At 37.7% G+C, this 26,472-nt stretch overlaps 2 protein-coding genes and 2 non-coding genes across 4 annotated transcripts; 3 read left to right on the top strand and 1 right to left on the bottom strand.

The window, feature by feature from the left end:
* The first annotated feature begins 383 nt into the window (after positions 1-383).
* On the top strand, positions 384-9,535 carry LOC149013222 (uncharacterized). Its single transcript, XM_089158747.1, has 11 exons — positions 384-1,150; positions 3,041-3,128; positions 3,671-3,762; positions 3,905-4,023; positions 5,883-5,998; positions 6,085-6,212; positions 6,471-6,557; positions 8,534-8,594; positions 8,701-8,741; positions 8,878-8,998; positions 9,105-9,535. Exons 1-11 carry the CDS (start codon positions 816-818, stop codon positions 9,162-9,164), a joined length of 1,248 nt encoding a protein of 415 aa, XP_089014873.1. The 5' UTR covers positions 384-815; the 3' UTR covers positions 9,165-9,535.
* Positions 9,536-11,433: 1,898 nt separating this feature from the next.
* On the top strand, positions 11,434-11,629 carry LOC149013223 (U2 spliceosomal RNA). The gene has a single exon (XR_016174175.1). It is a non-coding gene; the product is annotated as a U2 spliceosomal RNA (small nuclear RNA).
* A 1,251-nt stretch (positions 11,630-12,880) lies between these two features.
* LOC149013224 (U1 spliceosomal RNA) lies at positions 12,881-13,040 on the top strand. The gene has a single exon (XR_016174203.1). It is a non-coding gene; the product is annotated as a U1 spliceosomal RNA (small nuclear RNA).
* Positions 13,041-17,349: 4,309 nt separating this feature from the next.
* On the bottom strand, positions 17,350-25,380 carry DRT101 (phosphoglucosamine mutase-like protein). Its single transcript, XM_089158298.1, has 9 exons — positions 24,943-25,380; positions 24,578-24,840; positions 24,165-24,284; positions 23,918-24,060; positions 23,558-23,806; positions 22,940-23,355; positions 22,661-22,836; positions 19,040-19,136; positions 17,350-18,352 (listed from the first exon to the last, which is right to left on the bottom strand). Exons 1-9 carry the CDS (start codon positions 25,241-25,243, stop codon positions 18,198-18,200), a joined length of 1,920 nt encoding a protein of 639 aa, XP_089014424.1. The 5' UTR covers positions 25,244-25,380; the 3' UTR covers positions 17,350-18,197.
* Positions 25,381-26,472: the final 1,092 nt, after the last annotated feature.

Here is a 26,472-nt window from a genome sequence, read left to right on the forward strand (position 1 = left end):
AAATAAAAAAAAATAAAAATGTAAATAGGCAGTCGAAAACTTATATTTAATCTATATTTATGCTCATTTAAAAGAATATACTTAAGAAAATAACTATCCGATTATCAGCCGAATCCGATAGAATCTGTCCCGAAAACAAATAGGATAATATCCGAATTCGTCCGAATATAATAAGATGCGGATATGGATATACCATTATCCGATCCGAATCCGGCCTGTTTACACCCGTAGTTTTAAATTGAAATTCAACTCAAAGAAAATAAAATATACAAATTACAAAAAATAAAATAAAAATTACATTCGAGAATATAAAAAAATATAAGAGAATTGACACGTGTCGGCTTCTGATACGCTCGTGCACGTATGTGCAGAGGATCCATTGTCTGAAGTCTTTAACGCTACTGTACATTTTAAGCAAATCCTAATCTGCTGGAATTGTTTGCTCAAAACAATGTCTTCATAGAGCTCTAGGCCTTCCTCATTGGTGATTATTACTCCAGCAAACGTTGCATGATGAGAAGATTCTATTGTTAGGGTTTGCAGATCCACGAGGAATGAAATTTGGAACACAGGAGGGGAACCAGAGAGTTCGGTAGAACTGAGATTTGGGATGTCAGATGGATAACAGAATCATACCAGATCCTTGAGGGAGAAGCTGGTTTCAGATCCACTCCTAGCTTTATTTCTCTTCCTACTCGTTTGAACCCCAATCGTGTTTATTCTTCTTCTTGGAATTGGAATTGAAGTTTGAGACAACACAGAATTGTGAGGAGCAGAGCAAAGGAGAGCTAGTGAGGGAACCAAGGAATTAGGGCATGGGTGCGCCGCGGAGTAAAGCGTCGAATGCCACGGAGACGCGGAGTGAACCGTCGAATGCGACGGAGAAAGATCCTTCGATCACTCCTTCAAAATTAGTTACTATTTCAAATGTTGCTGTCTTATTCTTTGCTGCATTCTTCTACCTGATCTTCTTCCACTACGAAATTGAGGAAGAACTAAAGAAATCTATCCTCATTAATACAGCTATGAGCTTCGCGGGTTTTATCATAACTCTTCTTTTGATTCCCGTGGGAGCCAGGTTCGTGTTGAAGCGTAGTCTGTTTGGGTATGACATCAACAAGAAGGGTACCCCTCAAGGTTCAGTTAAAGTGTGAGTTCTCCATCGCTTTCAAGTTATGATCCTTTTTTCTCTTGATTTATTTTTTTCTTTCGTAAATATGTTATTCAGAGTTATGAACTGGGCGTAATTCTAGGGTTCTGCTTTTACCTTTCAATAGTGAAGAATTATACAAAGACAAACAGTGAACTTTATTCAACATGACTATATACTGATTATTTACGCATGTTTTCTCTTGTAAAATAAGAATGATTGTTGTCAAATGTCAACCCCCTCATCGTGTTTCTATAAGCTGGAAAAGTGTGTACCTGGGATGCTGAACTATCTTTGACAACATAGTATTGTTTAGGCTTATCAAACTGATAGAAGAAGGAAAACCCAGAATACAGCACCGTTTTAATGGCCAAATTTTAGTCAACAATAAATCTGAAATCCAAAGTTTGAGAGATTTCTTGTATCTGAAAATCTGATATGGCTAAAGTCTCGGTTGGAGGTCATTGTTTTCTGACTCTTTAATGCCCCATAGAACGAGCAGGATTCAAGAGGTAGGTCCCTTTTAATGGGAAGCCTTCCAACAGCTTCTATTAAGTGGTTCCTTTCTGTGATTTAATTACCAATAGTAATAGTACCTAACCAGCACTGACAGTAGATAAAGAAAACTTCCCCATCTCAGTATCAGACAACTTCCTGGAGCATACAGTTATAAAATTTTATTCTACTGTGAGAAGGGACTGAACATTAGGAGATATGGAAATTGATTTCCCACCAGCAGATCCAGATCAGAATCTCTCTAATCCTTGAGTTTCTCACTCTTCACTAAGTCTCACAAGCTCCTTTCACAGCAGCAAAAAAGCAATAACCATTGCTTCATCCATAAAAGATGACTGATTGGCAAATAGCTCACAACCATTTGTTAAAATAAAAGAATTCCTAGCTAAGTGACCTGTCTACCTAAACTACATTCACCAGAGGAAGATTAAACCATAAATGATACTAAAAAGGAAACCCCTTTCACTAGGTAAAGGAGTTATATTAATCAAAATAGGCCCGTAATCCTACCTCCTACCTGTTATTTAGGTCCTTTGAAGTGGTTTGTTATAACGGAAAACTCATTTGACCAAAAATCCAACACATATATAATCCAACCCAAAGTTTATTTCTAATGAAATAAAGGAAATTAGTCAGTGTCACCCCTTGGGTTACTCCCTAATATTAATGCCACCCCAAAACAAATCAAAATAACACTCACACCCTGATCCATTTGTGGATCTCTGTTAACTAGTGATATTAGCAGGTTATATTTTAAAAAAGACTTAAGGACCCCTCTAATGATGTAAGAACTAGAACCAAGTGTTGTAAGTCATAAATCAGTTAATATTTTTGCTGTATTTGTTATCATATTGAGGGTTAAGGGTGGTTACTTCCTAGCATTACATTAGACACAGGTTGCTGGGATCCAAGAGAAACTGTTGCACTGTAACTGTTTATTAAGGAAATTAATCAGTGTCACCCCTTTGGGTTACTCCCTAATATTAATGCCACCCCAAAACAAATCAAAATAACACTCACACCCCGATCCATTTGTGGATCTCTGTTAACTAGTGATGTTAGCAGATTATATTTTTAAAAAGACAAGAGGGCCCCTCTAACGATGTAAGAACTAGAACTAAGTGTTGTAAGTCATAAACCAGTTTATATATTTGGCTGTATTTATTATCCTATTGAGGATTAAGGGTGATTACTTCCTAGAATTACATTAGACGCTGGTTGCTGGGATCCAAGAGAAACTATTGCACTGCACATGGTGCATTGTGGATGACTCTATCCCTTCATTTATATTCTATCTCGTGTAGCGTATAAGTTTTTGCTCGCTTAATTTTGTTACCAATTGTTGTAATGAATCCTGTATCAATGTTTTTGCAGGCCTGAAACACTGGGTATCGTTGTCGGGATTGTATACATGGTCTTGGCCATAGTATTCCAGTATTTTAACTTCACATCAGATTCCAATGTATGTATTTTCATATTTAGTTTGATTCTGGATGTCTTTGGCTGCCATAACGATTCACAATGAATTCCATGAATAAAATGATATGTATGCATGGGCCGCGTGGCTGATGGTCCTTTTCTTTTCTCTTTTTGCATGTCCTACTTCAACCTTTTTTTTTAACATCTCTTTTGGTACTGAATATTTGTGTTGCTTTTGCTTTCTGACAAACAAAAGTACATGCGTTGGATGTACTTCTTTAAGCCTCCTTTTTTAGCAACTACAGGATTTCTTAAAAAAATGTTATTTTATTTAGTTGCAGTTGCTTGTATCTTCGATAGACTTTGCCACTATGCAATCCTTATTCCTGGATACATCCTGAATAATCCTTGGTAGGCAATATGGTCATATCTGATAGCCAGGTTATGCATTCAACTAGGGTTGGAAAGTATCAGTGAAAAAGAACAAGAACGAAAAAAGAAAATTATTCCTGAAAATTGCAAAGATTTAAACTTCTCTTTTTTCCCCTAGTTATAAAACTTTTAATTGCTGGAAATTTCATGCAGTGGCTTGTTGAGTACAATGCTGCATTAGCATGTATTTGCTTCATGATTCTTCTTGGATTTGTTGACGATGTCCTTGACATCCCCTGGAGAATGTGAGTTCTTCGGTTACTGTAATTGCTTTATAAAGATTTTATGCTTATTCACATTTTAAGAAATTTTTTTCTTACAGATTGGATTACATAACCTTAAATCAGTAACATACCTTTGTGTGCTTTTCTGCAATTGTGACTACAGCAAATTGCTTTTGCCATCATTTGCTGCACTTGCTCTGTTGATGGCATATGCTGGACATACGACCATCATTATTCCAAAGCCGCTTATTCAATATGTTGGGCTAGAAGTTTTGGATTTGGGTCAGTATCCTTTCCTCCTATTCTGTTTGTCTACTTCTAAAAAGGGGGGAAAAAAAAAAGGAACTCAACAACCTGAAGTCTAAAATTGTTTTAACTGAAAAAAAAGGTTTGACGGTATTACTTTATCACTTCAATATGAAGTGTGATGTAGAGAACTGGTATGCGAGTTCCTAAGAATTAAGAAAGAAGACAAGAAGGGGAGAGACGGAAACAACTTAGGAACCCACGGTAGGTTTTGAAATAGCCAACTGGGAAAACTAGGTCAACTTTGTTTATGGTTTAAGAAAAGGTTAATTACAAGAAAGAACCCACTAATTACATGGGCACACTAAACACAATTACAACCAATAAGAAAAACGTAATAGAAAAGAAAAACCCTGTGCCGTATTGTCTAAGACCCCCCCCCCCCCAACCTGGATCATTTGTTTTCCATTCCTAGCTTGGAATTACCATTAAGAAATGCCGGCTATTTGATGGGTGAGGAAACAAATGGAGTACAAATCAGTTTCTTCATAACGGCACCTTTCACTAATGGCACTCAACCTCGCTCATAATTATGAAATCGGTTTCACAAATGGCTTCAGCCTTGGTTTTTGGTAATAAGCATACAATTACATCAAAATACCAAATTTCAGGTACTGAGATACTAGTATTGCCAAGATATTAGAGATATTAATTCATATTACATCTTGTCTCAGAATATGCTGAGATCTCAGCCTGTTCTTGATCAATGATTTCAATATGTTTAGTCCACTCATGGGAAACCACATTATTTTGCAATAGGATAGTGGTTGAAAACCCCGGTTCCTAGATAAGAGATTTCAACGATATCAGCTTGTGAATTGAAATTTCCCTTCCTTGTCTTATTAATTAAATATTAATTAGTGTGCCTTTTAAAAACTGAAATAAGATGGAAGGATCTGATGCAGATTATTTTGAGATAGCTTCCTGGATGGACATAAAAGAAACATTCTTTCTCCCTCTCTCTCTAACTTTTATTTTATAGAAGTTCATATTAGAGCTGGTTTGGGAGCAGCTCCAATAAATGATAAGCTACAAGAAAGTTATTTGAGGTGGCATGGCCACGTTCAATGGAGGTGTGTAAATGTCCATGTGGGGAGATGCAATTTAATCCAAATTGAAGAATTAGAAGAGCTAGGGGCAGGCCTAAAATAACCTTAAGAGGAGTGGTGAGCAAGGATATGCATAGGTTAGGCCTTGTATCTAGTATGCCCTCAAACAGAGCTGATTGGAAGACGAGAATCCATGTTGCCGACTACATTTAGTTGGGATGGGGCTTGTTATTGTTGTTATTTTATGGAAATCATTTCGTTTACTTTTGCAATGAAGATGGTTCAGTTGATCATGTCCATTAGTTGCATTTGTCAAAATTAACTTCCATGCCATTGTTGAATTCCTCAAGGTGGAAAACGTAAGCGTTTGCTTAATCATATACTTACTGTTTCTGATAGGAGGTTGGGGAGGACATTAGTGCACTCGTAAGCTTTATCCATTGCAACCTGGTGATCATGGCTTTGAATTTTGAATAACCTCTTCATGAAGCAGGGGTAGGGCTGGTACATATATACCCTGCCTAGACCCTGTTGTGGTGGTTACCTCATCTGCAATGTAAACCCCTTTTTTTGTGCTAGTTGGCAGTGGGAATGATGAGAAAGCAACTGGAGCAAATGTTTCAGTGTAAAAAAAACAAATAGGACAATTTATCATCAGAGTAGTTACTTTATCTGATACGTCTTGCTTTTCTGGCATAGAAATTGATTGTGTGGGTCCTGTTTGATTTGATGATATATAAAGGGTTAGTTTGGATGAAGATCTCATTATATTATTGGATGTGACAGGATGGATATATAAACTGTATATGGGCCTTTTGGCAGTATTTTGCACCAATTCCATCAATATCCATGCAGGCATAAATGGCCTTGAAGCTGGGCAGACAGCTGTGATTGCATCTGCTGTAAGAGAATGAGTGATACAATGGTTTGAATCTAATGTTATTATGATACTGATATATCTGAAGCTAATGCATATTTTTGGTTGTAGATCTTAATTCACAATGTGATGCAAATTGGAGCGTCTTCAGATCCAGAGTACAAGCAAGCTCATGCATTCTCTATTTACCTTGTGCAACCCTTGCTGACCACTACACTTGCTTTACTTTGTTATAATTGGTAAATATTAAAGAAGAATGCCATGTAGAAATGCATAGTGCAGTTCATGTTTTCTACCCTGCTAAATGACAAAAACAATTTGATGATGATTTACAGTCACCCTGTAAATGGTCAGACCTATTGATTTCTATTTTAGCAATCCTTTGATGTTTAAACCATGTTAATTGCAAACTCCTTTCACAAACTTTTAGAATGTCGCTCCAAAATCGATTTTAGTTCTATGTGTTTATTTTTTTTATGTCGTGCTGGTTATTACAGGTATCCTTCTTCAGTTTTTGTTGGTGACACCTACACTTACTTTGCTGGAATGGCTATGGCCGTAGTTGGAATACTTGGTCACTTCAGGTGGTTTCTGTCTGACTTGCTTTCCGGGGTCATCATTTAATTGTTTAAAATAAAGAAATCTGGTAACAAAGTGCTTTGACGTAATCCAAATGGAACCTGCACTCGTACATTGAAATCATTGACTGGTAATTCATTGATATTGTATCAATTGTGGCTGAAATTGGCTCTTGAATGATATATATACGTCTTCTCTGTGCCTTCCAGTTCATCTGGGTTCAGACACAAGTTGAGGAATTTAGTTTTGATTAGGTGCTCTATTTCTGTATTGTTCTGCAACTGATCTAGTGTAGGATTCCAGCTCCACTGGAATAATATTTATTTATTTCTGATGAAATTGGAAGATATATTTGTTGGGTTGGTTCTGCATACGATGACTGGGACTCAGTCCTTAAATGGTCCTTGACCATTTGAGGTTCATTGGTTGGAGTCAGTCACTGTTGGCTCCTCGTATTTGATGAAGGAGATGGGGTTATTTCTCTAGCTAAATTTACTATGAAAAGCATATCTTATCTCATTAATACAAATGCCCCTCCTCTTTGGAGTTCCTTTTGCTTTTGTCTTTTGCTGCTTTGAGTTTTTTTTTGGCGTGTTTGTTTGTTTGTTTGTTTTTTTTTTTTTTTTTTTTTTTTGGGGGGGGGGGGAGGTGTGGAAGGATGGAGGCTTGAACCTGAACCTCATTGTTCTTACTGGCTCTATTTTGGGGGCTGCTGTAACCATGCCAGAAGCACGTCCACAGGAAAATTGGGTAAGGATCCACGGAAATGGGTAGCATTAGTTGGATGTGTTAACAGGGAAGCCTAAGGCTGTTTTACAGGTTTTTGTTTGTCCTTTCCTTCAGTTGTTTAATTAGTATCATCAAAAATCCATATTTTAGTGTTCCAAAAGGATCCTTTATTATTTTGCTTATGGAAAAGATTCCCAGTGTTCATCGTGATTGAGTTTCCATTTAGGTGAGCCCATAGCAATGCATAATCAGTGTTATTTGCTTGCTATTACCATCATATACATGAATCATATAGCTTATGTGCGTCTGATCATCTATATTCATATATTTTAACTTGCACCCATTATTGCTGATACCATGACATACATGTATCACAAACCTGCAGTTTTTATAGATAATCATAGTACCTAGAGTTCTTTTCTGAATTCCTATTCCATTTCCTGACTTTACTCCTCTTTCGTCTGATTTTGATCATTGTATTGCGTGAAAGTTATTAAGAGGGATTAATTTTCTGGGCTTTACCTCCATGCATATGGCTGGAAGCCAACGCTTCTTTTCCCAAGCACCCTAACTTCTGGTACACAAGCAATTATATTTTCTGGTTCCATTAAGGTGGTTCTTTAGAGCATGGTACTCAACTTTGGATGTGGTTGAAAGTCATAGTAGTGGATGAATTAATGAGCTGAGCAACCTGTTATATTTGGTTTGTCTTTTCTCCTAATCATTTGCGTCAGACACCTACTTCTGGTATTTTAGTTTTAAAATTTCTGTTCAGGAGTTGGTTTGAGTCGAGCAAATGTTTTGTTGTATTCTAACCTAGTCTTCTTTCTTTTGCGTGTCGAATTCGATATTAACTTACCTTTTTTTTGTTTTTTTTTTGGAAGTTTATATATATATATATATATATATATATATATATATATATATATATATATATATATATATATATATAATTTTATTTTATTTTATTTTATTTATTTTTATTTTTTTGTGGGGGGGGGGGGGTTTACTTGAACAAGATAACCTTCTTGCAAATGCGAGGTTATTTCCAGGGCTTGAGAGTTGATGGTTGTACTTGGATCCTGTATCCCTTGGGTGTCTACAATTACATTATTCATCACTTAATAGGTGTTGTCTATAACGAAGGAGTTTCCTGCTGCATCTTCTTGATCCGATCTGCATTTATTTTGGTTGCATAAGTTATTTGTTTGCTACGTGCCTAAATTAACAGTTTGTCTTGGCTTCTTTTCAGTGAAACACTTCTGATCTTCTTCCTGCCTCAAGTTTTCAATTTCCTTTTGTCACTCCCTCAGGCATGCTCAAAAATCATCCTTCATTGTAAACATACTATACTTCATTAACAAGGAAGAAAATCTCAAGAGTGTGCTGATCAAACCTTTGTTCTGTTTTGCCTTGCAGCTTTCTGGCTACCGTAAATGTCCACGACATCGTCTTCCGAGGTAACTTTTGGGTTTATATTATCTCTTACAGTCACATTGCTCAATGATGCTCAAAAAGCCACTTAAAGAACTCAAGCAGGCAATATGTTTATGGTTACTCCTTAATGATGTCCTGAACAACCTTTTGGTTTTGCAGATTTGATCCTAAGACAGGACTATTAACTGGGACAGATGATGGGACACTTGTCAATTTCACTTTGAGATGGTTTGGCCAGATGTCTGAGAAGTCTCTTTGCATTGTGCTTCTTGTTTTACAGGTGAATTTGCTCTTTACTCTAGCTTACTTTAAACTCTCCATGGTATTAGTCTCTTGCATATTCTCATTCAGAAAAGAAGTATAACAGTTATCACCTGTTAAAACAGGCTCTCGCGTGTGGCTTTTGTTTCTTCCTGAGGTACATTCTTGCTGGTTGGTATAAATAAAGTGGTGGTATACCTTAAGAGTGTGCGGTTCATATTGACATGTGAAGTTTCCTCTGACCCTGCTGGTTCTCTCAAAGCTAGCCATTACTTCTGTATTCGTGTTACACAGGTGTAGTTTGACCCCCAAAAAAAGGTTATGCAGGTGTAGCACATGGCTTCAGTTGCATTTTCTCACTGTAATAAGCACAATTGTTTCTAGTCACAATTTTGAGATTGTGTGACTTCTTGAAGGGTAGGATGTGAGAGAGGTGAAAGAATTTTATATTTTGTAAAAAACACCCCTGCTAGCTGAAGTATGTATCATGTTGAGTTCATATACTATGAAATAGATTAAGTGTCATTCTTAATTTCCAGTAGACATTAATTAATCCTCTACACGACTAACACTTCACGCTCAACCACACATTTACGAAGGACCTCCACCTGTAAACATTGTTAAGGTGTAACATTAAGGCTTAGAGGTGGATCTCTCACCTAAATATGTGGTGGAGGCATATGAAGGGAGCACACAATGGAATTTCACTTGGGCTTGTCATGTAATTTCTTTTTCTTTATGTGGAAAACAGAACACTATTCGTTTCTTGCTCCCAAATATAGGAGAATGCAGGTACCATCCTACTCCTTCGATGATGGAGCAACTTCACCATTGCACCGATGCTCATCTTCCATGTGTGTATCTTGGGTCTTGATCCTAAACCAAAGGGCAAATATGACATGAGAGCATTGACATGAATCATGGTCCCTTAAATTTTTTCCCTCTCTTCAGAGGGGTGTTCAATAATTGACAGGAACCACCACCATGAGTAGTCCTTGTTCCTCTGTCCAGAACCAGATCTAGTATTGTGGAATAGTTCGATTGTTTATAGTATTGAAGGAAATAAGGCTGTATCAAGGTTTACACCGCTTCAAAAGACTGAATTCCACCGATTAGTATTACATGAGATTACCAATTGTAAAGGTTTTCTGTGTTCTATATTTTTGTTATTGCCATTACAGTGAAAAGCTTCTACAATCAAAGGGATCACACAGACAAAAGAGTGGGGGAAAAAACAATTGTAACAGGCCATCAATCGGTTTTTTTTCTGGTATTATATTGTCTTGGAGAACAGAAGATCGGGTGGTTAGTTATTTGTTAAAAATTGAAAAAGCAAAACTCGTATCCTTGCTTGAAACCCTTTTAACTTGCTCCCCCCAATGCCCAATTCATATCCTTACTTGAAAACTATAGATTATGCTATAATTTTTTTCTATGACTTATTTATGAAATATCTATTTCTAAGCAAACAATGGTATCTTTAAGTTAGAAACATGTAAAACAGTTCTAAACAGAGCTAGTTTTCGAGAAAAAAAAAGAAACATAGGACCCTTTTGATAATCCGCCGAAAAATAGTTTCTAATGTTTCTTTTTTCGAGAAGCATAAAAATTGGATGAAAATTGTTTGATAGAACCGCTTCATTACGCATGACTTTTGCAACATAATTGAAAATTATGAAAAATTTTGCTTTGAGAAACACTTTTGTGAGTTTAAGTAAAATAGTTTTAAAAGGGGTATTCATGGAATTTGGCACTCTAAACGGAAGAATGGCAAATTTCAAAAATTTATTACAATTTTAAAATTTTCTACTTCCAAAAGCAAATTTTGTTAAAAGCCAAAAAAAGTGTTTTTGCTTCCAAAAACACTCGAAACTGTTTTTAGTATTTTTTTGAAGCAGAATTCCTTGGTGCGTTATCAAACAGGTCCATAGCTATCTTTTTCTAAAAAAAATAATGCTTATAATCTGACCAAATGCTAAAATGCTATTAAATTTGATATAAAAATTATCTTAGACAAACTGAAAATAAAATGCTTAAAATATAAAAAAAATCGAACTCTATTGTTTTCTTTTCCATAACATAATTTATAAATTTATATTATTGTCTTGACTATAAAAATTATGGCTAAAATTAAGTTCATGATTAGGGTCAAAATCAAAGTCATGATTAGACTATAATCAGATACGAGACGGGACAAAACACCGATCTTAGGCTTATCCTTGGCCCTAATTTAAAATTAAAATATCTGACTTGACCCACTCTCAAGCCAAAATCTTAAGCCCAGACTGTGTTCGGGCTCAAGACAAGACAGGCGGACTCAAGGTCACCTAGGCCAAACTTGCACCCCTAATATTGATTTTCCTGTGTACTTGTCTTTAGTCCCACATCGACTAAAACAGAATAATGGTGGGCAAGAGAGTGGTATAAGATGCAAACAGAAACCATTTCCAAAGCATACCTTTCTCGGCCTTTTGGCTAAGATCAAGTGTAGTATCTGTTCTTATCAGTTTAATATCTGATACGTGGGTCATCGACCCACATGATATTAAATTAATTTTTCTTGGGGGAAGGCCCACCACAGTAGCTTGCTATTGGGGTCCTCATGCATCGCCCATGTGTTGCACTATTGCACGGGCCTGGCGCACCCCTACCAATACGTAGTTGAATATATTTTGAAGTAATTGTAGTGTACTGCTTTGGATTCTCATGTTTGTCTATTGCTGGGTTATTGGGATTGGATAATAGTATGAGTCCTGTAAATGGACTGGATTTGGCCGAATTCGACTAGCAAATCTGCTATCCGAATCCGGCAAAAATTTAAAGAAGGCATCTGAAACTCAATCCAAAACTTTATTCGAGATTCGATCAGATAAAATATTCGATTATTGATTGATAATTGTCACTGTTTTACATTTTTTACTATAAATTTCTAATTTCTGATTACCGAATACCACTATCCGAATCCCGAATATTAAATATTTTACTCTATCCGGATATTATCCGATCCGACAAGCAATTATCCGATCGAATCCGGTTGCTTAGTGGACGGATACGGATATTTTCCGGTAAGAAAATTTTTAGATACGGATACCCTTAAACAAATACGAATGTTAATTCGGAGGCGGATTTCAGCTATCCATTTACAGATCTTCTGATTGTGGTTGCCCTTCGGGTGCGAATTCGGAGGCGGATTTCAGCTATATCCATTGGGGTTCTGATGGTGGTTGCCCCTCGGATTCGGAGGCTGATTTCAGCTATATCCATTTACAGGTTTAAGTCGGGGTTCTGATGGTGGTTGCCCCTATCTGAGATTTGGGTTTTTCTCAAATGAGAGTCGATGATTCTGAAACTTAACAACTTTTTCTCTTCTACCCAACAAAAGAAAAAGAGACGGTTAAGAAAATGCATCATCGGAATCAATGGAGCAACTCATGTATCCAAAGCAGCACATGGAGCAAGTCATTTTTTGTGTTAATCGTAGATCAGGCTAGTCGAATTCCTTTCTGAGGGTTTAGCCTCGGTATTAGTAAAAAAAGCTTCTGCGTAGAACTGTTTTGCGAAATTCGGATTTAATATTTCTGTTGAGATTTTGATCCCTTAGTTTTTCAATGGTTGAGATCGAAACCCGATCCATGACTCCAAATGTGTTGTTGAACAGATTGCGATTAGTACTGAAGCAAGGTCCCGGTATTAGGATTGGAGAGGGCTTGAATCTGAATCTGTTACAGGCTACGGATAATTCTCAGTGCATGTTCCCACTCAATCAGTCTTCGTTGTTCACTTTCAACTCAGACAGAGAAATATGGTTTCCGTACTCTGTGTTTTAGTCCCACATCGATCAACTAGGGAAGAAGATGGTGAAGACAAGCTTATAAATAATCAAAGTCTCTGCAATTTAAACATACTTACCTGGACGGGGTCGATGGCTGATCAAGAAGGGCCATGGCCTAGGTTGGTGACCTCCATTGCACTTGGGAGGGGTGCCCGCCTAACATCTCCCCAAGTGGGAGAGTGTACGTCATAATTTGTGGCAGAGGGGGTACGCGTTCGCGCGGCCCCTACCATTTCTTAGTTTGGAAAATTTACCCATGAGCCTTTCGACGAACGGAAATTCATGTGGGGGTTAACCACCGATTAAAGGGCTTAGTATGGAACCAGAACGACTTGTGCTAGTTCGTGACAAAATCCTTCAAAGTTTTTGTGGCGAGTTTCTTCGGTCGAGTGGTGGCAGGTACAATCGTTTATGTTTCTTTTTCGTGTGAAAAAATTAGAAAATCATGCTGTATTTGTTGCTCTAAATTTTGTGTGATTCATTGATCTCAAATTCAAGTAAAAGAATGTGATCCTTTGTTTGATTTATTTGCTTCAAGTGATTTTCATTTTCATGATGCAAAATGGTTCCATTAATTTTACGAATTTAAACAGTTACCTCGTTGCATTTCTATCTAGTGGTCATGAACTAGCAGAAGTAGCGAAAAATCACTTATTATTCACCTGAAATTGAGATGAAACTATCAAATTTTTTAAAATTTAACCAGTTCATCATAACAAAAGGAATCTGATATCCAGAGTATACTTATGGTGTTATGTCGCTTCCAACGTCTATACTGGAATTTCGGGTCAAGATTAGATGCTATATATGTTTTCTTCATCATGTTTTTATTTAAGTGACACTGGATTCATATATGAACCATTGAATACTGAATAACATTTTAAAAGTAAATTTGATTGTATAGCTATTATAGTAAGTTAAAAAGGCAGACCTAATAATATGATTAAAAATTCAAGATGGAAAAGGAGTTGGACAAGCAAATGCAGAATCGACAGTTAGGTCGATGTTCTCATTTATAAAATGCTTCACCAAGATGAATGGAATTTCAACATCTCAAAAGCTAATGCACGGTTATAACATGGCCTAGTTCGATCCAGGTGGAATTTCATGGGTTTAGTAGGTCTAAGGTTTAGTTTCTAATATGTGAATGTGAATAGATCAGTGGTCCTTTTATATTTGTATTCTTGCATTTTGAGGAAATTTTCCTCGTGGTTCCCAGCGGATTTTTTTTTGCTTTTTCTAAATAAAAATGATCTTTTAACAGAAAAGAAGAAGCACAATTATAATAATGCTTCAAAAAGCTAAAGAATAGCCATATGGGGTGATTGCTGTATCATTGTCTCACTGAACAAGTATGTTAGATGCCCATGTCACTGAGTAATTTCTTGATAAGTATTCTGCTTTTCCAGTGTCTCATCTCTTGCATCTGTTTTAGACTTGGATAGTACAGCGATCACCTCATTAATACCAAAAGAAAATAGAATAATTATGGTAGGAACATGAGAACATCTTGCTTCTTTTACGCGTCAAATCTTGATGAGTATTATGTTGTGTTTTTTTCTTGATAAATTTATAATGAATTACATTGATGGTTGATCCCGAATTCAGGTAATAGAATGTAATTCTTTGGTTTATTATCTATTCTTGGAATTATTTCCTCAAATGTTTGCATCTTCATGCTTCCAGTGCTTTAAAAAGATAGATAGGATAAGAAATAGCTACGTTATCTTCAATGAACCAATACATTCCTTTATTTGAAATGAGAACTTTGAATTCCATGCTTGTTGGTTTTATGGTCTTTGACAAGATCGAAAGGAATAATCACCTGAAGTAGATTCAAAGGAAAACACATGGCATGCACAAGGACTTGAACAAACCATTGAAGGTTCACAAGATAAACTGGTTAGAGTATGATCTTTCTGTGCTAAATCATCAAAAACAAAATGAACTAGAATCTAGATTATACTTTACTTGCATATGGACTTTTGTGGGTTCCATTGTATGTGATGGAATTTCTGGGCCAAGATTAATGTTCATTTTTGTCATTGTTATTCAAGAGGTGATAGCTTAGATGCTATATCTGTTTGCTGGGTTGCAAATTCTGATTAATATACACTTGAGTACCTGCATGAATTACTAATAACACTAAGGTAAGTAGAGTTGTGTATCTAGTAAACAATTCATCATGAAGACCAGGGACCCTAATATTTGGTCCTCTCCTTTCCATTCAAGAGCTGTTGTCATGAATTCTCTTATTCCTCTGGTTATTCCATTCACCATGCCTGCACCTCTGCTTTCTCCTTGCAGGCCCCATTTATGTTGAGAATCCAAATGTTCTAACGGTTCCTTTATCTGCATGCATTGGGTCTGGCACAACCAGTCTCTCCCTACCCTCCCATTCTATGCACTGGCAGAATGTTCTGCTACCTTGTCTCATGCCCAAGGATTATTTCCTTTTACTGTAAAAGATTACTCGGCTGTGTATTAGTGGGAGGGTGACTTAAGAATGGCACATTGTGGCTTGCATTTTGTTAGGGTAGTGCTGCAAACTTAGTAACATGAACTTTGAACACAACTTTCCATGGGATAGAGGGATCTACTTGATTTGGTTTAAGTTACTGATCTACTTTCCAAGAATCAAATCATGACCATTAAATCTACACCATAGCAAGCTTACCTTGTCCAGCAGGGGATTCTCCACAGTTAGAGCTACCTCTTCTATGCTTCTAGGCTTTCCATTTTATTTCTTTTCTCTCTCAGTATATGCTACAACACTTCTGATATTCAACCTTTCTTTGCATCACTCTCACGATTTGGAATTTCCCTGATCCCCATTGAGCAGTGGGCTTTTTTCCTTTTATTCTTCATCCTAAATGTTTTTCTTGAAGCGTTTGTTGACATCCATCGTTCGTAATCCAGTGATAAGACATTTGGGATCGGTAGTTTAGTACTTTGATCATCATTCACCTTTAGTTTAGTTTGTAGTGTGAACAAAAACACCTATATTCTTCTGCATTTTTCCCTCCCCTCTCAACTCAACCCCTCTCTCCTGTCATCTGTTAGGTGTTCCACGTAGTGTATCTGATACTGAATCATCTTCTTTTGTTGGTTATTTGGTCTATCTGTTATTCAGACATTTTGTTATATATTCCCCACCCAGTTTTTTTGATTGCTCCTCCCACAGCCTATTTGAACCACTTCTTAGATATATATTTATTATCTGTGACCTGATTGATAGGAGTATCAGAAGTGCTGATTATATATATTTTTCATCATTTTGCATGTTTTAGTCTTCTGTTTGATGTGTGATTTCAGGTCATTTTTGCGGTTGCAGAATTATTGTGCTACAAGAACCAAGGTACAGCAGAAGGCAGCTTTGAATGAGGGAGAAAGCCCAAGAAAAGAGTAGTTGCCGAGTTAAGGACTGGATTAACACAAAGATGGGGGCAACAGTAAGTTAATCTATACTCTTTATCTCCAACAGCAGATTTGAATGAGAGAAAGCCCAAGAGAAAAGCAGCTGCTGAGTAAGGATGTTGGATTAATACAAAGATGGGGGCAACAAGAAGTTAATCTATGCTACTCATCTCCAACCACCAGTCCTGTTGTATGGGACTATCCTAGGAGATCTGGGAATCTGTTGCCCAGTCCTTTGCACAACAAAAATGCTACAGCTTTTTTGTTGGTTTTGTGATGGTCAAATTTCTGAAAACCGGAACATCCACAAAGGTACCTTCAAGCCCATTATTTACTGTGTTGAGAGAGAATCATAATTCCAAGTCACTGTGTTCTATGTAAAGTTTTAATATGTGATCAGCAGAAGCATTGGCATCTTTCCTACCTTGTTGCTGATTATGCTTTTAGATTTGCTGGTAGTTTCTTTTGGTAGTAGAGTTCCGGCCACTTTATTGTTGATGGCTGCTTGTGAAGTGACGTTTTCTTCGATTTGTCTGTGCTGATTCCTATCTACCCATAAAAAGTTCAGTCTTGATTTAAGTTTGCACCATTTTTGTTCTATTAGATAACTAAAATACTGAACCACAGTTTCGGCAGAAAAGCAAATTGTGATTTCACTCCCACTGGCTTTATGATGATATGTCAAACTTTTCAATAACTACAACTATTTAACAGAGAAGAAAGAAAAGGGAAACAAAATTTAGAATGGTTTTATCAATTTTTTTCGTTAAAAAGGTTTATATCTGTAAAAGCATCAATCAAAGGGAATTACGAAAGCAGGAAGAAGGCAAGTTTTGTTTCACTCCTCAATCGTGGTTGTGAAATGGTTTCTCTGCCAGCTTTAGATCTAAGCAAAACTTGCCTTTTCTCCCCTTTCTAGAATCTATAATCCTTTAAAAAATGTTGGTGCTCGTCGGCTTCTTGATGAGTGCCTCTGGGAAGTCTGTGTAGTATTAAGGATAGGATTAGAGATAGATGTTATCCAATGTAAATAGTTTTTATATGATATCTATTATTCAAAACTATATGTATATCACTCATATCCCAGTGCACATTGGGGTCAGAAGTTTCAAATATTTCTAATATGGTATGAGAGTCAGGTTAGGTCTCCTGTGGCTCTTCATTCAGTTTCTCACCTACGCTCCTGCTTTCATGTGCTTTGCCCCCGTTTTTCTCTTGGTTCATGTTTTTGTCCAAATTTCTCTTCATTCATGGAAGCAAAGCAAAGTGACAAGACATATCTACTCTTAGAAAATCTTAATGCAAGTTTAAAAATATAAATATAAATAAATATAATTTCAGTCAATCTACAGGGTGAATCGAGACATCTTTTTAGTCCCATATATAGGTTAGTTATTGAAAGAGATAATGGCACGCGGAGCCAAATGAGTCCGGAAAAACATACTTGGATAGGGTTGATGGCTGATAAGAAGGGCCGTCGCCTAGGCTGGTGACTTCCTTTGCATTTGGGAGGGATTCCCCCACTAACATCTCCCCAAGTGAGAGAGAGTGTGTATGTCATAATTGGTGCCACCGGGGTACGTGTTCACGCAGCCCCTGCCACCTAACAAAACTTAATACGACATTAGGTTGAACAGCCGTGAGGTGCATTTACCATCTGGAGCTCAAAAGACATTTTGGTTAGGCGATTCCTCACGTTTAAACCAAGTGAAACTCAAAGATGCAAAACTAATTTAGATGATTCTTCCACATCTCTTGGCTGAATCCAAGTATGGGAATGTATTGAACAAAATGACAAACCCCTACATAAGCGTAGTCAACACACCATAATCCGCAGTAATCAGAACTCTAAAAGACTGCAGCCAAAAGAAAAAAGCTCTAGAATAAACTGTTTCCCATGATCCCTATACAGTTGGGAATGGGAAGTGATGAATCTGTTTATGGAACAAGTTAGACAAGAAAGAGATAATTAGGAGCTGCACGAGCCTAGGAAGCGTTCTGTATGTAGCGCCACCGACTTTGCTAGGCTGTCTGCTGCTTCTTGTGTCAATGCTTCGGCATATACACGTACAACATCCTCTGTTCCAGAAGGCCTTATAAACGACCGTCCCTTAACGTATTTAGCTGCATTGAAATCAATAAGAGTTCAGTTAAAAATAAATAAATAACAGGTCAAACCAAGGGCACTTAAATCTTATTTGTCGCTTCTTTTTCTCTTTTTAGGAACATTAGCCACTGAACATTAGCCAAATTGAGCAATAGTAAAGGCTTCATTCTCTCATGGAGGATTACAAAGATGCAAAAAACATGGTGTTCAGTCTAGACCGTCCAACATTGCATCAGCATGTCTGACTATCTGATTTGAGCATTATAAAAGCATTTCTTTTCTTTATCCTGCAAAGACTAATTCATTGGGAAAACCTAACATAAACAAAATCTCAAAACCTATTGTTTTCTTAACAGGACAATGTGCCGGATGGCTCTATGTTATTCCAACTTCAAATTGTTGCTTGAACTACTTCACGGACCAAGCAATGAACCCCAATATGGGAGACTAGAAGTGCCCAATGCATGAAACTCACATCTCTGAAGAGACTCATAATGTATGCAGCCTTACCACCTATTACCATTGAGCGGCAGTTACAGTCTTCCAGAGGAACCCGTAACACAATAAAGCAGCTTTGCCACCACACCAAGACCATGAACACCAATATAGAAATTATAACAAGTAGAGGAACAAAGAGAACTGTTGTTAGAGGAAATTAAAGGGGGAGGGAAAGAAAGAAAAAAAAGGCCCTAATAATATAGTACCTGTTTCAGCATCAATCACTTCCTGAAGTCCAGACGGCTTAACCACCACAGTTTCTGCATTTGTTGTAATAACAGCAGTCCTGTCTGCTACTTTTACCTGATTTGATTAGAAAAAACAGCAAACACATCAATTTCCTAGGCAGGATCACAAATTAGCAAGAGATGAAGCGTACAGTGCTTAAAAAAAGCATGACGATTATTAATAGCTACCTCTAAGGTTAGATATACTTGAAGACAGTAGAACTCCAAAACTCGAAAAAACATGGTTTATAGCACCCCATTAGTCGGATAAGCAAGGAAGGTATTAAAAACCCAACCCAGGTCTTAGGCCCAACAAAAGGTCAGAAATAGTTGAGTTAGTATGTCTTCTCACCATGTATTGACCTGGTTGTGCAGGAATGAAGAGTTGGAATGGAAGTTAGTTTCAATCGAGTCTAGTTAGAGTCATGTTTGTTTTTCTTTATAAATTGCATCCACCCAACGCTAAAAGACAGAATCAAATAGAAAGTTGACTGGGATTGCCGAATGCAAGCATTTTGTGGTCATGTGGTTTCCTCTCTCTGCACCAACTTTGAGATCTCACCTCAGATCCTTACCTTCTCTAACCAGTCCACCAATTTAGTATCAGAGCCAAAACACATCCATCTTCCTATCATTGTTGCTCTTCCTTCTTCTAAGTAATCATGATTGTTTTCCTTTTCCCTGGCAGATTCATTGCAGCCGTACATTAAACAAGCTGCTCCTAACCCGCCTTGCGCCCCCGGGGAAACCCCTCTACCATCACCCCATGCCACCAACCCTCCTTTTCCCCATGATCCCAATTAAACCCCTCGGTCTCCACCAGCAAAGAAGCAACAGCAACTCAGTATTATCCCAGTGGAATGGAATCAGCCACATGAATTCTTGCAAAGACAAAAGATTAATACATACCACCTTTGGCAACGTGGAAAATCTACCTTTATTAGGGCAAGGTGGTCATGTGTCTGAGCATGTTTGACACACTTAAGTATTAATCTTTGCTAGTTTTGCCAAGCAATCATCTTGACCTCATGTTTGCTACACTTCGCTAGTCTATACAAAGCTTCTCAACTGGCCAACATTGTTCATCATACATCACAATGTAAACCCAGGTCAGGGGTCAGTCTTCAGGATCCTTTTTAAAAGAACCAGCAGTGATTAGGGTTTAACTTTGCTGTTCTGGGTCAATTCTCAATGGGCAGCAGCTGTATTTGGTCAATTATACACTGCAATTGTAGGTCTAGGGCTGGCTAGATGGTTCTAGGGTTTTAGAAGGGGTTGGCAAGGGTTAGGTTAAGGTTAGGATTGTAGGGTTTAAAGAATTCAGTTCAAAGACTTGCTGTAACTTAGAATTCATAACTGACTTCCAAATTTAGGGTTAAGAAAAAAGCTAGGGTTTCGTTTATAGGGTTTAGGAATCATCTAGGATTGATTTGGGTAGAGAGTAGGTTCTGGCCAGCAGGGTTAGGGCTTCAAAATTAGGGAATTAAATCTGATTCTGTGAAATACCAGTTTCAGATTTGATTCCCAAGCTAGGATTTCGAAAATTAGGTATCCCTAATGTGTCTAGGACTCTAGGGAGGGAGGCTAGGGTTGAGATAGAAGGGACTAAGGTCGGTAGGGAATTGGTGTTATGGTTAAGATTGAAAACAGAATTCTACTTAGTATTTGAATTCAATTTCCAACCTTAGGGTTAGGGTTTCTAGAAGGCAGGGATAAATTGCAGAATTTTAGAAAAACTAATGGAAGTTGAGTCCTAGAGGGAAGAGGAGGTATTGGATCAGGGAGTGGAAAGGGTGCAATCCTATTGCAAGAAGGATAGGGGAAAGGGGTTGGGAATCCTAGGGTTTCAGGATTGGGAAAGCGCCTGTTGTGCCACAAGGGAGAGGGAGGGGACTGTTGCGTGGGGGTTAGGAAAGGGTAATGGGGTAGGGCAAGGGGCTGAGGTTTTACTTACTTGATGAAGAAGGTAGTTGTTGAGTGGTTGCAGGTTCTAATGATGCTTTTAGGGCTGCTGCAGAATAAGCTGAAAACTGCAGAAAACTTGAACTTCTCAAGTCATGGGGATCCTTGTTGGATCCCACAACACACCTTCCCTCCAAACTCAACTTTTAAGTAATTTCATCTGATTCTGATCTGAATTGTTACAACTGAGATGGCTTATTTATATACTCACATGAAGATAATTTAAAATAGGACTCAATAAACAAATAGAAGACTAATTAGGACTCAATCAAGAATTCAGAAACAGAATTCCTTCTAAAATTAAAATTCTACTTAGCAATTAGAAGAGGATTTTCTACTTAGAACTCCTAACAAGAGACTTAAACAAGGAATCTAATTGGGAACGGAATTCCTACCTGGACTCTTAATTACATCAAGACTCTAACTACTAACTCAATTGAGAAAATAGAAATACATTGTAACCCCTAGCAGCATGGGTAAATGACCAAAACACCCCTCAGGGAATTTGAACAGCTCTTGGTGCCTCATGATTTGTGGGCTTTTTAGGGCCCAAATCATGGGTGCCCTATACTTGTTAATTTGGTTACATCATACAACCCATCATATGACTGCTGTATACAATTTTTCCTTAGAACTTTGAGGAACCATCAATCAAAAAACATTTTGGATGCACCTTTCCACTTCATCCATCCTTAATTTAATTCTGTGTGAAACATCATCATCTATGTCACATTCCGTACTTATAATTGGTCTGGTGCCTACAATTATCACTTTGTAGAATCTCCCTCTCAGCAACATTCACTCCCTCACCATCCATCACATTTCACTGAAGTTACACACCATGTAAGCAATCTTTGTTCCACTTATCTTAAAACCCTTTTTTTGGCGGCAAACAGAAGGAAATATATTAACTACCAGAATCAGTACATACTACAAGTTTTGGCCCATCCAGAGGCCTTGATGACTTGCATACATTCAGAGTCAAGTGTCTAAACCTTTTTTATTCAAAGGGTGATCTCCAGAGCTCAAGCTTGGTATAAATTCCTATTCTTGTCTCATCCACCAAAATAACGTCATCAACAAAAAGACATGCACCACAGAACCTCATCTTGGGTCTCCCTGTCTCATCCACCAAAATAACGTCATCAACGAAAAGACATGCACCACAGAACCTCATCTTGGGTCTCCCTGGTTAACTCATTCTTGATCAGCACAAACAAATAAGGTCTCAAAGAAGATCCTTCAAGTATGAAACAAAAATTTCCAGCAGCCCCATCTAGTATGCAGCTTAATGCAATTATAATCCTACATCACCTAGCTTTAGCAGTTCTAATTGCACTATAAGTTCAATCTCTGACGCCAACAGCAGCTTTATTTAATGTATGCAAAACACAGAACTACAGAAAGATGAATCAAACAGCCACTGTCACGAAATTTGTTATTATGTTGTTCTTTTTCAGATAAATGTGTATGTTGCTGCTTTACTTTTCTATATTAATCAAAAATAAAATATTAACTGGCAATTAGAGTCCATTCTAACTCAGAATGACACCTTTTACACACCATAGTATAGGTTAATGCATTTAACGAACTTGGGTTCCCAAACTTGTAACCAATCAATGGACTGACGTCACTGACCTTAATCTGCCTACTTGGCAAATCCTGATATAGTTCGCTCCATTTCTGTATAGACCACCCCATGTGTCGCAAGATTGCCTCCACCAAAAGCAACCCACTCAAAGCATCTCCAACGGCCTGATTGATCAACTTACTGACTGCCAGCAATCTCAGTGCAGCCTTTTGTTGCTCTGTACCTAATAAATAAATAAAACAAAAGAAAACATAGTTGTACAGTAATTTTGATGTGCCAGTCAATAATATAAGGACTACTAGAACAGGAAAAGGTCAGCTATAAACCTTCGGATATCGAAGCAAGTTCACTGTTTTTAGCCTCCAGCCAACATAAAAAAATTTCAGAGAATAAGATGGTTCCATGACCATTTGCCTCAAAGTAAATCCCAATATCATAACCAGCAGCTTTCTCATGCAGGTGTTTCACTCCTGTTGGAGTAAATACAACTTCTAAACCCATCTGTTTAAGGAAGATTGTTGATGCTCCGTTGGCATATGCTGTCTGAACTACACCCAGCCGTACAGGTTGGTCATTTGCAGTTTCATTTTCCTTCCTGTTGAGAATACTTAATTGCTCCTTAATAAATAGGGCAAATAGAGATAACATCTTGTCTCCGTCGACAAGATCAATCTTGTTGTTACTTTCTGATAGGACACGGAAATAGACAAGCCGATCAGCATCTCCATCCAAACTTGCACACCTGAAACACTAGAACCTCCCATGCATTTAGCAACCATGAACTGAAATTTTAATAGTGTGATAAAATATTAAGTAGAAAAGCAGACGTCAAAAGGTTTCAGCAGCCAAACTGGCCTTGCTAGTTTGACTCAGTAGAGCACTTATTTGACCCAGCCAGTCTAATCCATGCTTCAATGAAACCAATGCAGAGGTAAATAGCTAACCTTATCCCGACATCTTTTGGACCAAACCCACAAGGAACAACTTTCTCCTTCTGCACATAATCAGCACCAACTCTGTCGTTAAGGAGACCTCCTTCCTTGCCGGAATTATGGACCTGAATCACCAAGCCTTTCAACAGTTTCTTCAACTCTTCAAGCTTTTCTCCACCAACACCATTAGCTCCATCCACTTTCAACTTGTCATCCGTGTGTTGCATCATGGTTTGCTGGGGGATCAAGTCAATTAAACACCTGCAGGAATAGCATAAACATGTTAAGCAACCCACAAAGAGTTCAACCGGTGAAATAACTTTTAACTTTTTAACTGTATTAACATATACAGAATGGTCACTTGAGACTAACCGAAAAGAGCTAGAAAGTTGCTCAAAATAATCAAGTTCCGAAACCCTTATGCCCTTGTTTTCATTACGGACCATCCAATGGAGTTGTGGGGTTGTCAGTATCCCCAGATCGACTGCAAGTGATCCAACTATGGCATTGACTCCCTTACATCCAACATGAAGTAAATGTTAACAGAATATCATTTGAAAGTGAAGCGAAGTACAAGAGATGATAGAAAGTTCCCAGGCGGTGAAAGAAGAAATTTTACCTGCTTTGCTGCTTCAAGGAGAGATTCTCCACTCGGCCTTGTATCTCTTCCTAATAGTACCTGTCCTGGTTTGTCTGCTCCAAATAAAATGTTCTCCTTCTTCGCAAAATCAGTAATCAACTGTTTGAGAGTCCAACAAAAAACAAAAGGATTTTTATGTCCCACCTCTGGAATCTATCTAGGAACCCACAACAGGATGTTTAATCCTCCAGACCTACCAAACTTCAAATAGCAAATAACGAAAACCAAATATTTAAGGCATGAATCAACTTTACAGCTACAAGAATAACTAAAAATTTCTTCAAATCCAATAATATAATTATCAGAAACAAAAAAAAATTATGTAAATATTAAAGAGCGAAAAATCAACTCCTATGATCAGGTAAAACCAATTGAAACAATGGACAACCGACCCGGACGAGGTCTTGAGCATCAACGGCATTCGCCAAGGCATCAGCGAAGGGCTCCCACTCCTGCGTCAACATGCCACCACTTGGGTCAGCGACTTTAACCCCATTATCAGAGACTTGATTATGGGAGGCTGTGATCATCAACCCAATATACGATTGGGTTTTCAAAGATCTCAAAGCAGCCAGGATCCCAACTCTGAAAATTGTAGAAGACAGTATCGATGCGTCAGTCCTGAACCCAGCTGTCCCATAAGAAAGCTTAACTCCTGCAATTAAAATCGTATGCAAATGTATATCGTAAGAGAAGTAAGAAAAAATGGTAGATGTAATATGTAAAGAGAATAATAGAAGATTTCAGGTTTACAGACCCTGAGGTTTGGGGAAACGAGAAGCTGAATCAAGGAGGATTTTTCGCTGCTCTTCATCCATGGCTAAGAAATCCAAAATGAAAGATGAAAAGACCTGTCGTTCTCTGTTACGATTGCGGCCTATAGGAGCCTTTGAAGGAATCGAGAAGTGAGAACAGAAGAAGTTGCTTAAAAGATGCAGGAACGAGAGAGTGTGCGTGTGCGCGCGCGCGTTAGGGGAGAGAAGCAAAGGTGGATGCACGCAGAGAGGATCTGAATTACAAGGATAGTCATTTATTTCATATTCAAAATTTGTTGGCATAAAAAAATTATTCGAATAATTCGATCAATTAATTTATTAGTTCGGTAGAAAGAGAATAAATTAACATTTCAGATTTAAATTTGGATTCGAACTATTATTTTTTCCTAAAAAAAATGAAAAGAATTCGAACGTTTAAAGTGGAGCAAGTACACTAATTTCTCTCCTCCCAACCCGCTTTACCTTTTTCACTAATCTTGAGGAGCTAGGTCAAGGACTGAAGATGTCTCCTCCAAATTGCCACAGGGAAAACTAGCCTCATGGGTTTGTGAGGTCCCACATAAGGCATAAGATGCTACACTCCTCTTATCATATTGTTCATCTCTGGTTCTTCTGCTTTTTCATTATCAATTAATTGATGCCTTCATCAGCTGTTCTTGCAATTTGAATCATTAGCACTTTTCTGTGATTTACTGTGTTAATTTCTCCTACTTTCTCCATAAATTTCAATTATATATTCTACTTATTCTTTTTCCTTTCATTGAAGTTTAATTGGTACATGTGTAGCTGCTTCTCTCGTTAGGCAGACAAACTACCTAACAAGCTCTAGTGACAATGTCAATGTCCTGCAAAATCAAGTTCATCATTGAAATAAGGAGAAAAGATGAGCAAAGCTCTTTAAAAAGCGGAAGAAAATGCTGGACACGTGAAGGCTGAGATAGCGAGAAATTGGTTCAAGGCTGTGCACAACATTAAAATGGAAGTCGACACCATTGGAACAGAGTAAACAGATCCTCCTCTCACATAAGGAGAAAATTTTCCAACCCACATGGTATATAGAGGGGTTAATGTGTTATTCCCAAGAAATATTCTAATCTCTGACTTCTTTACTGATTTAACAGCACTTGTACCAAAGGGTTGTAATCACTATATTATCATAAACTGTAATTCAACTAAACTGTGGTAAGAATTTGAGAAACTCATTGAGCTGAGCTAATTTGGATTATAATGAAGAGAATATCAGTATTTCCTAGTCCAGCAGATTCAAAGGTTACAGCAAGCTAAGGGGTACAAGAAACACATTACCCTGCATCAGTTAGAAAACTTTCAACAATGTGAAACGATGGCCACATGGTCAAGAGAATAGAAATGCAAATGGACCAGAGCAAGCTTCAGAAATGACCCTTAGTTGTCTGGATCTGCCTTGAAAACAAGGATCATAACAATGACATCACCATAATGTAGGAAAAGCAAACAGGCCAACGGAACAAAACAACCTTTGGCCACATATT

The sequence above is a fragment of the Hakea prostrata genome, chromosome 6 (genome assembly GCF_041222555.1).
Source record: "Hakea prostrata isolate BN-2017 chromosome 6, UWA_Hpros_2, whole genome shotgun sequence".
NCBI lineage: Eukaryota > Viridiplantae > Streptophyta > Magnoliopsida > Proteales > Proteaceae > Hakea > Hakea prostrata.

Excerpts from the sequence above, each read along its gene's own strand:
- DRT101 (XM_089158298.1), bottom strand. The coding sequence starts at position 25,243 with ATGCCAACAAATTTTGAATATGAAATAAATGACTATCCTTGTAATTCA. Across the intron at positions 24,061-24,164 it reads TCCTTGAAGCAGCAAAGCAG|GGAGTCAATGCCATAGTTGG; the intron begins GTAAAATTTCTT and ends GTTGGATGTAAG. Across the intron at positions 19,137-22,660 it reads TGCCAAGTAGGCAGATTAAG|GTAAAAGTAGCAGACAGGAC; the intron begins GTCAGTGACGTC and ends TAATCAAATCAG.
- LOC149013222 (XM_089158747.1), top strand. The coding sequence starts at position 816 with ATGGGTGCGCCGCGGAGTAAAGCGTCGAATGCCACGGAGACGCGGAGT. Across the intron at positions 3,129-3,670 it reads ACTTCACATCAGATTCCAAT|TGGCTTGTTGAGTACAATGC; the intron begins GTATGTATTTTC and ends AATTTCATGCAG. Across the intron at positions 3,763-3,904 it reads CTTGACATCCCCTGGAGAAT|CAAATTGCTTTTGCCATCAT; the intron begins GTGAGTTCTTCG and ends TTGTGACTACAG.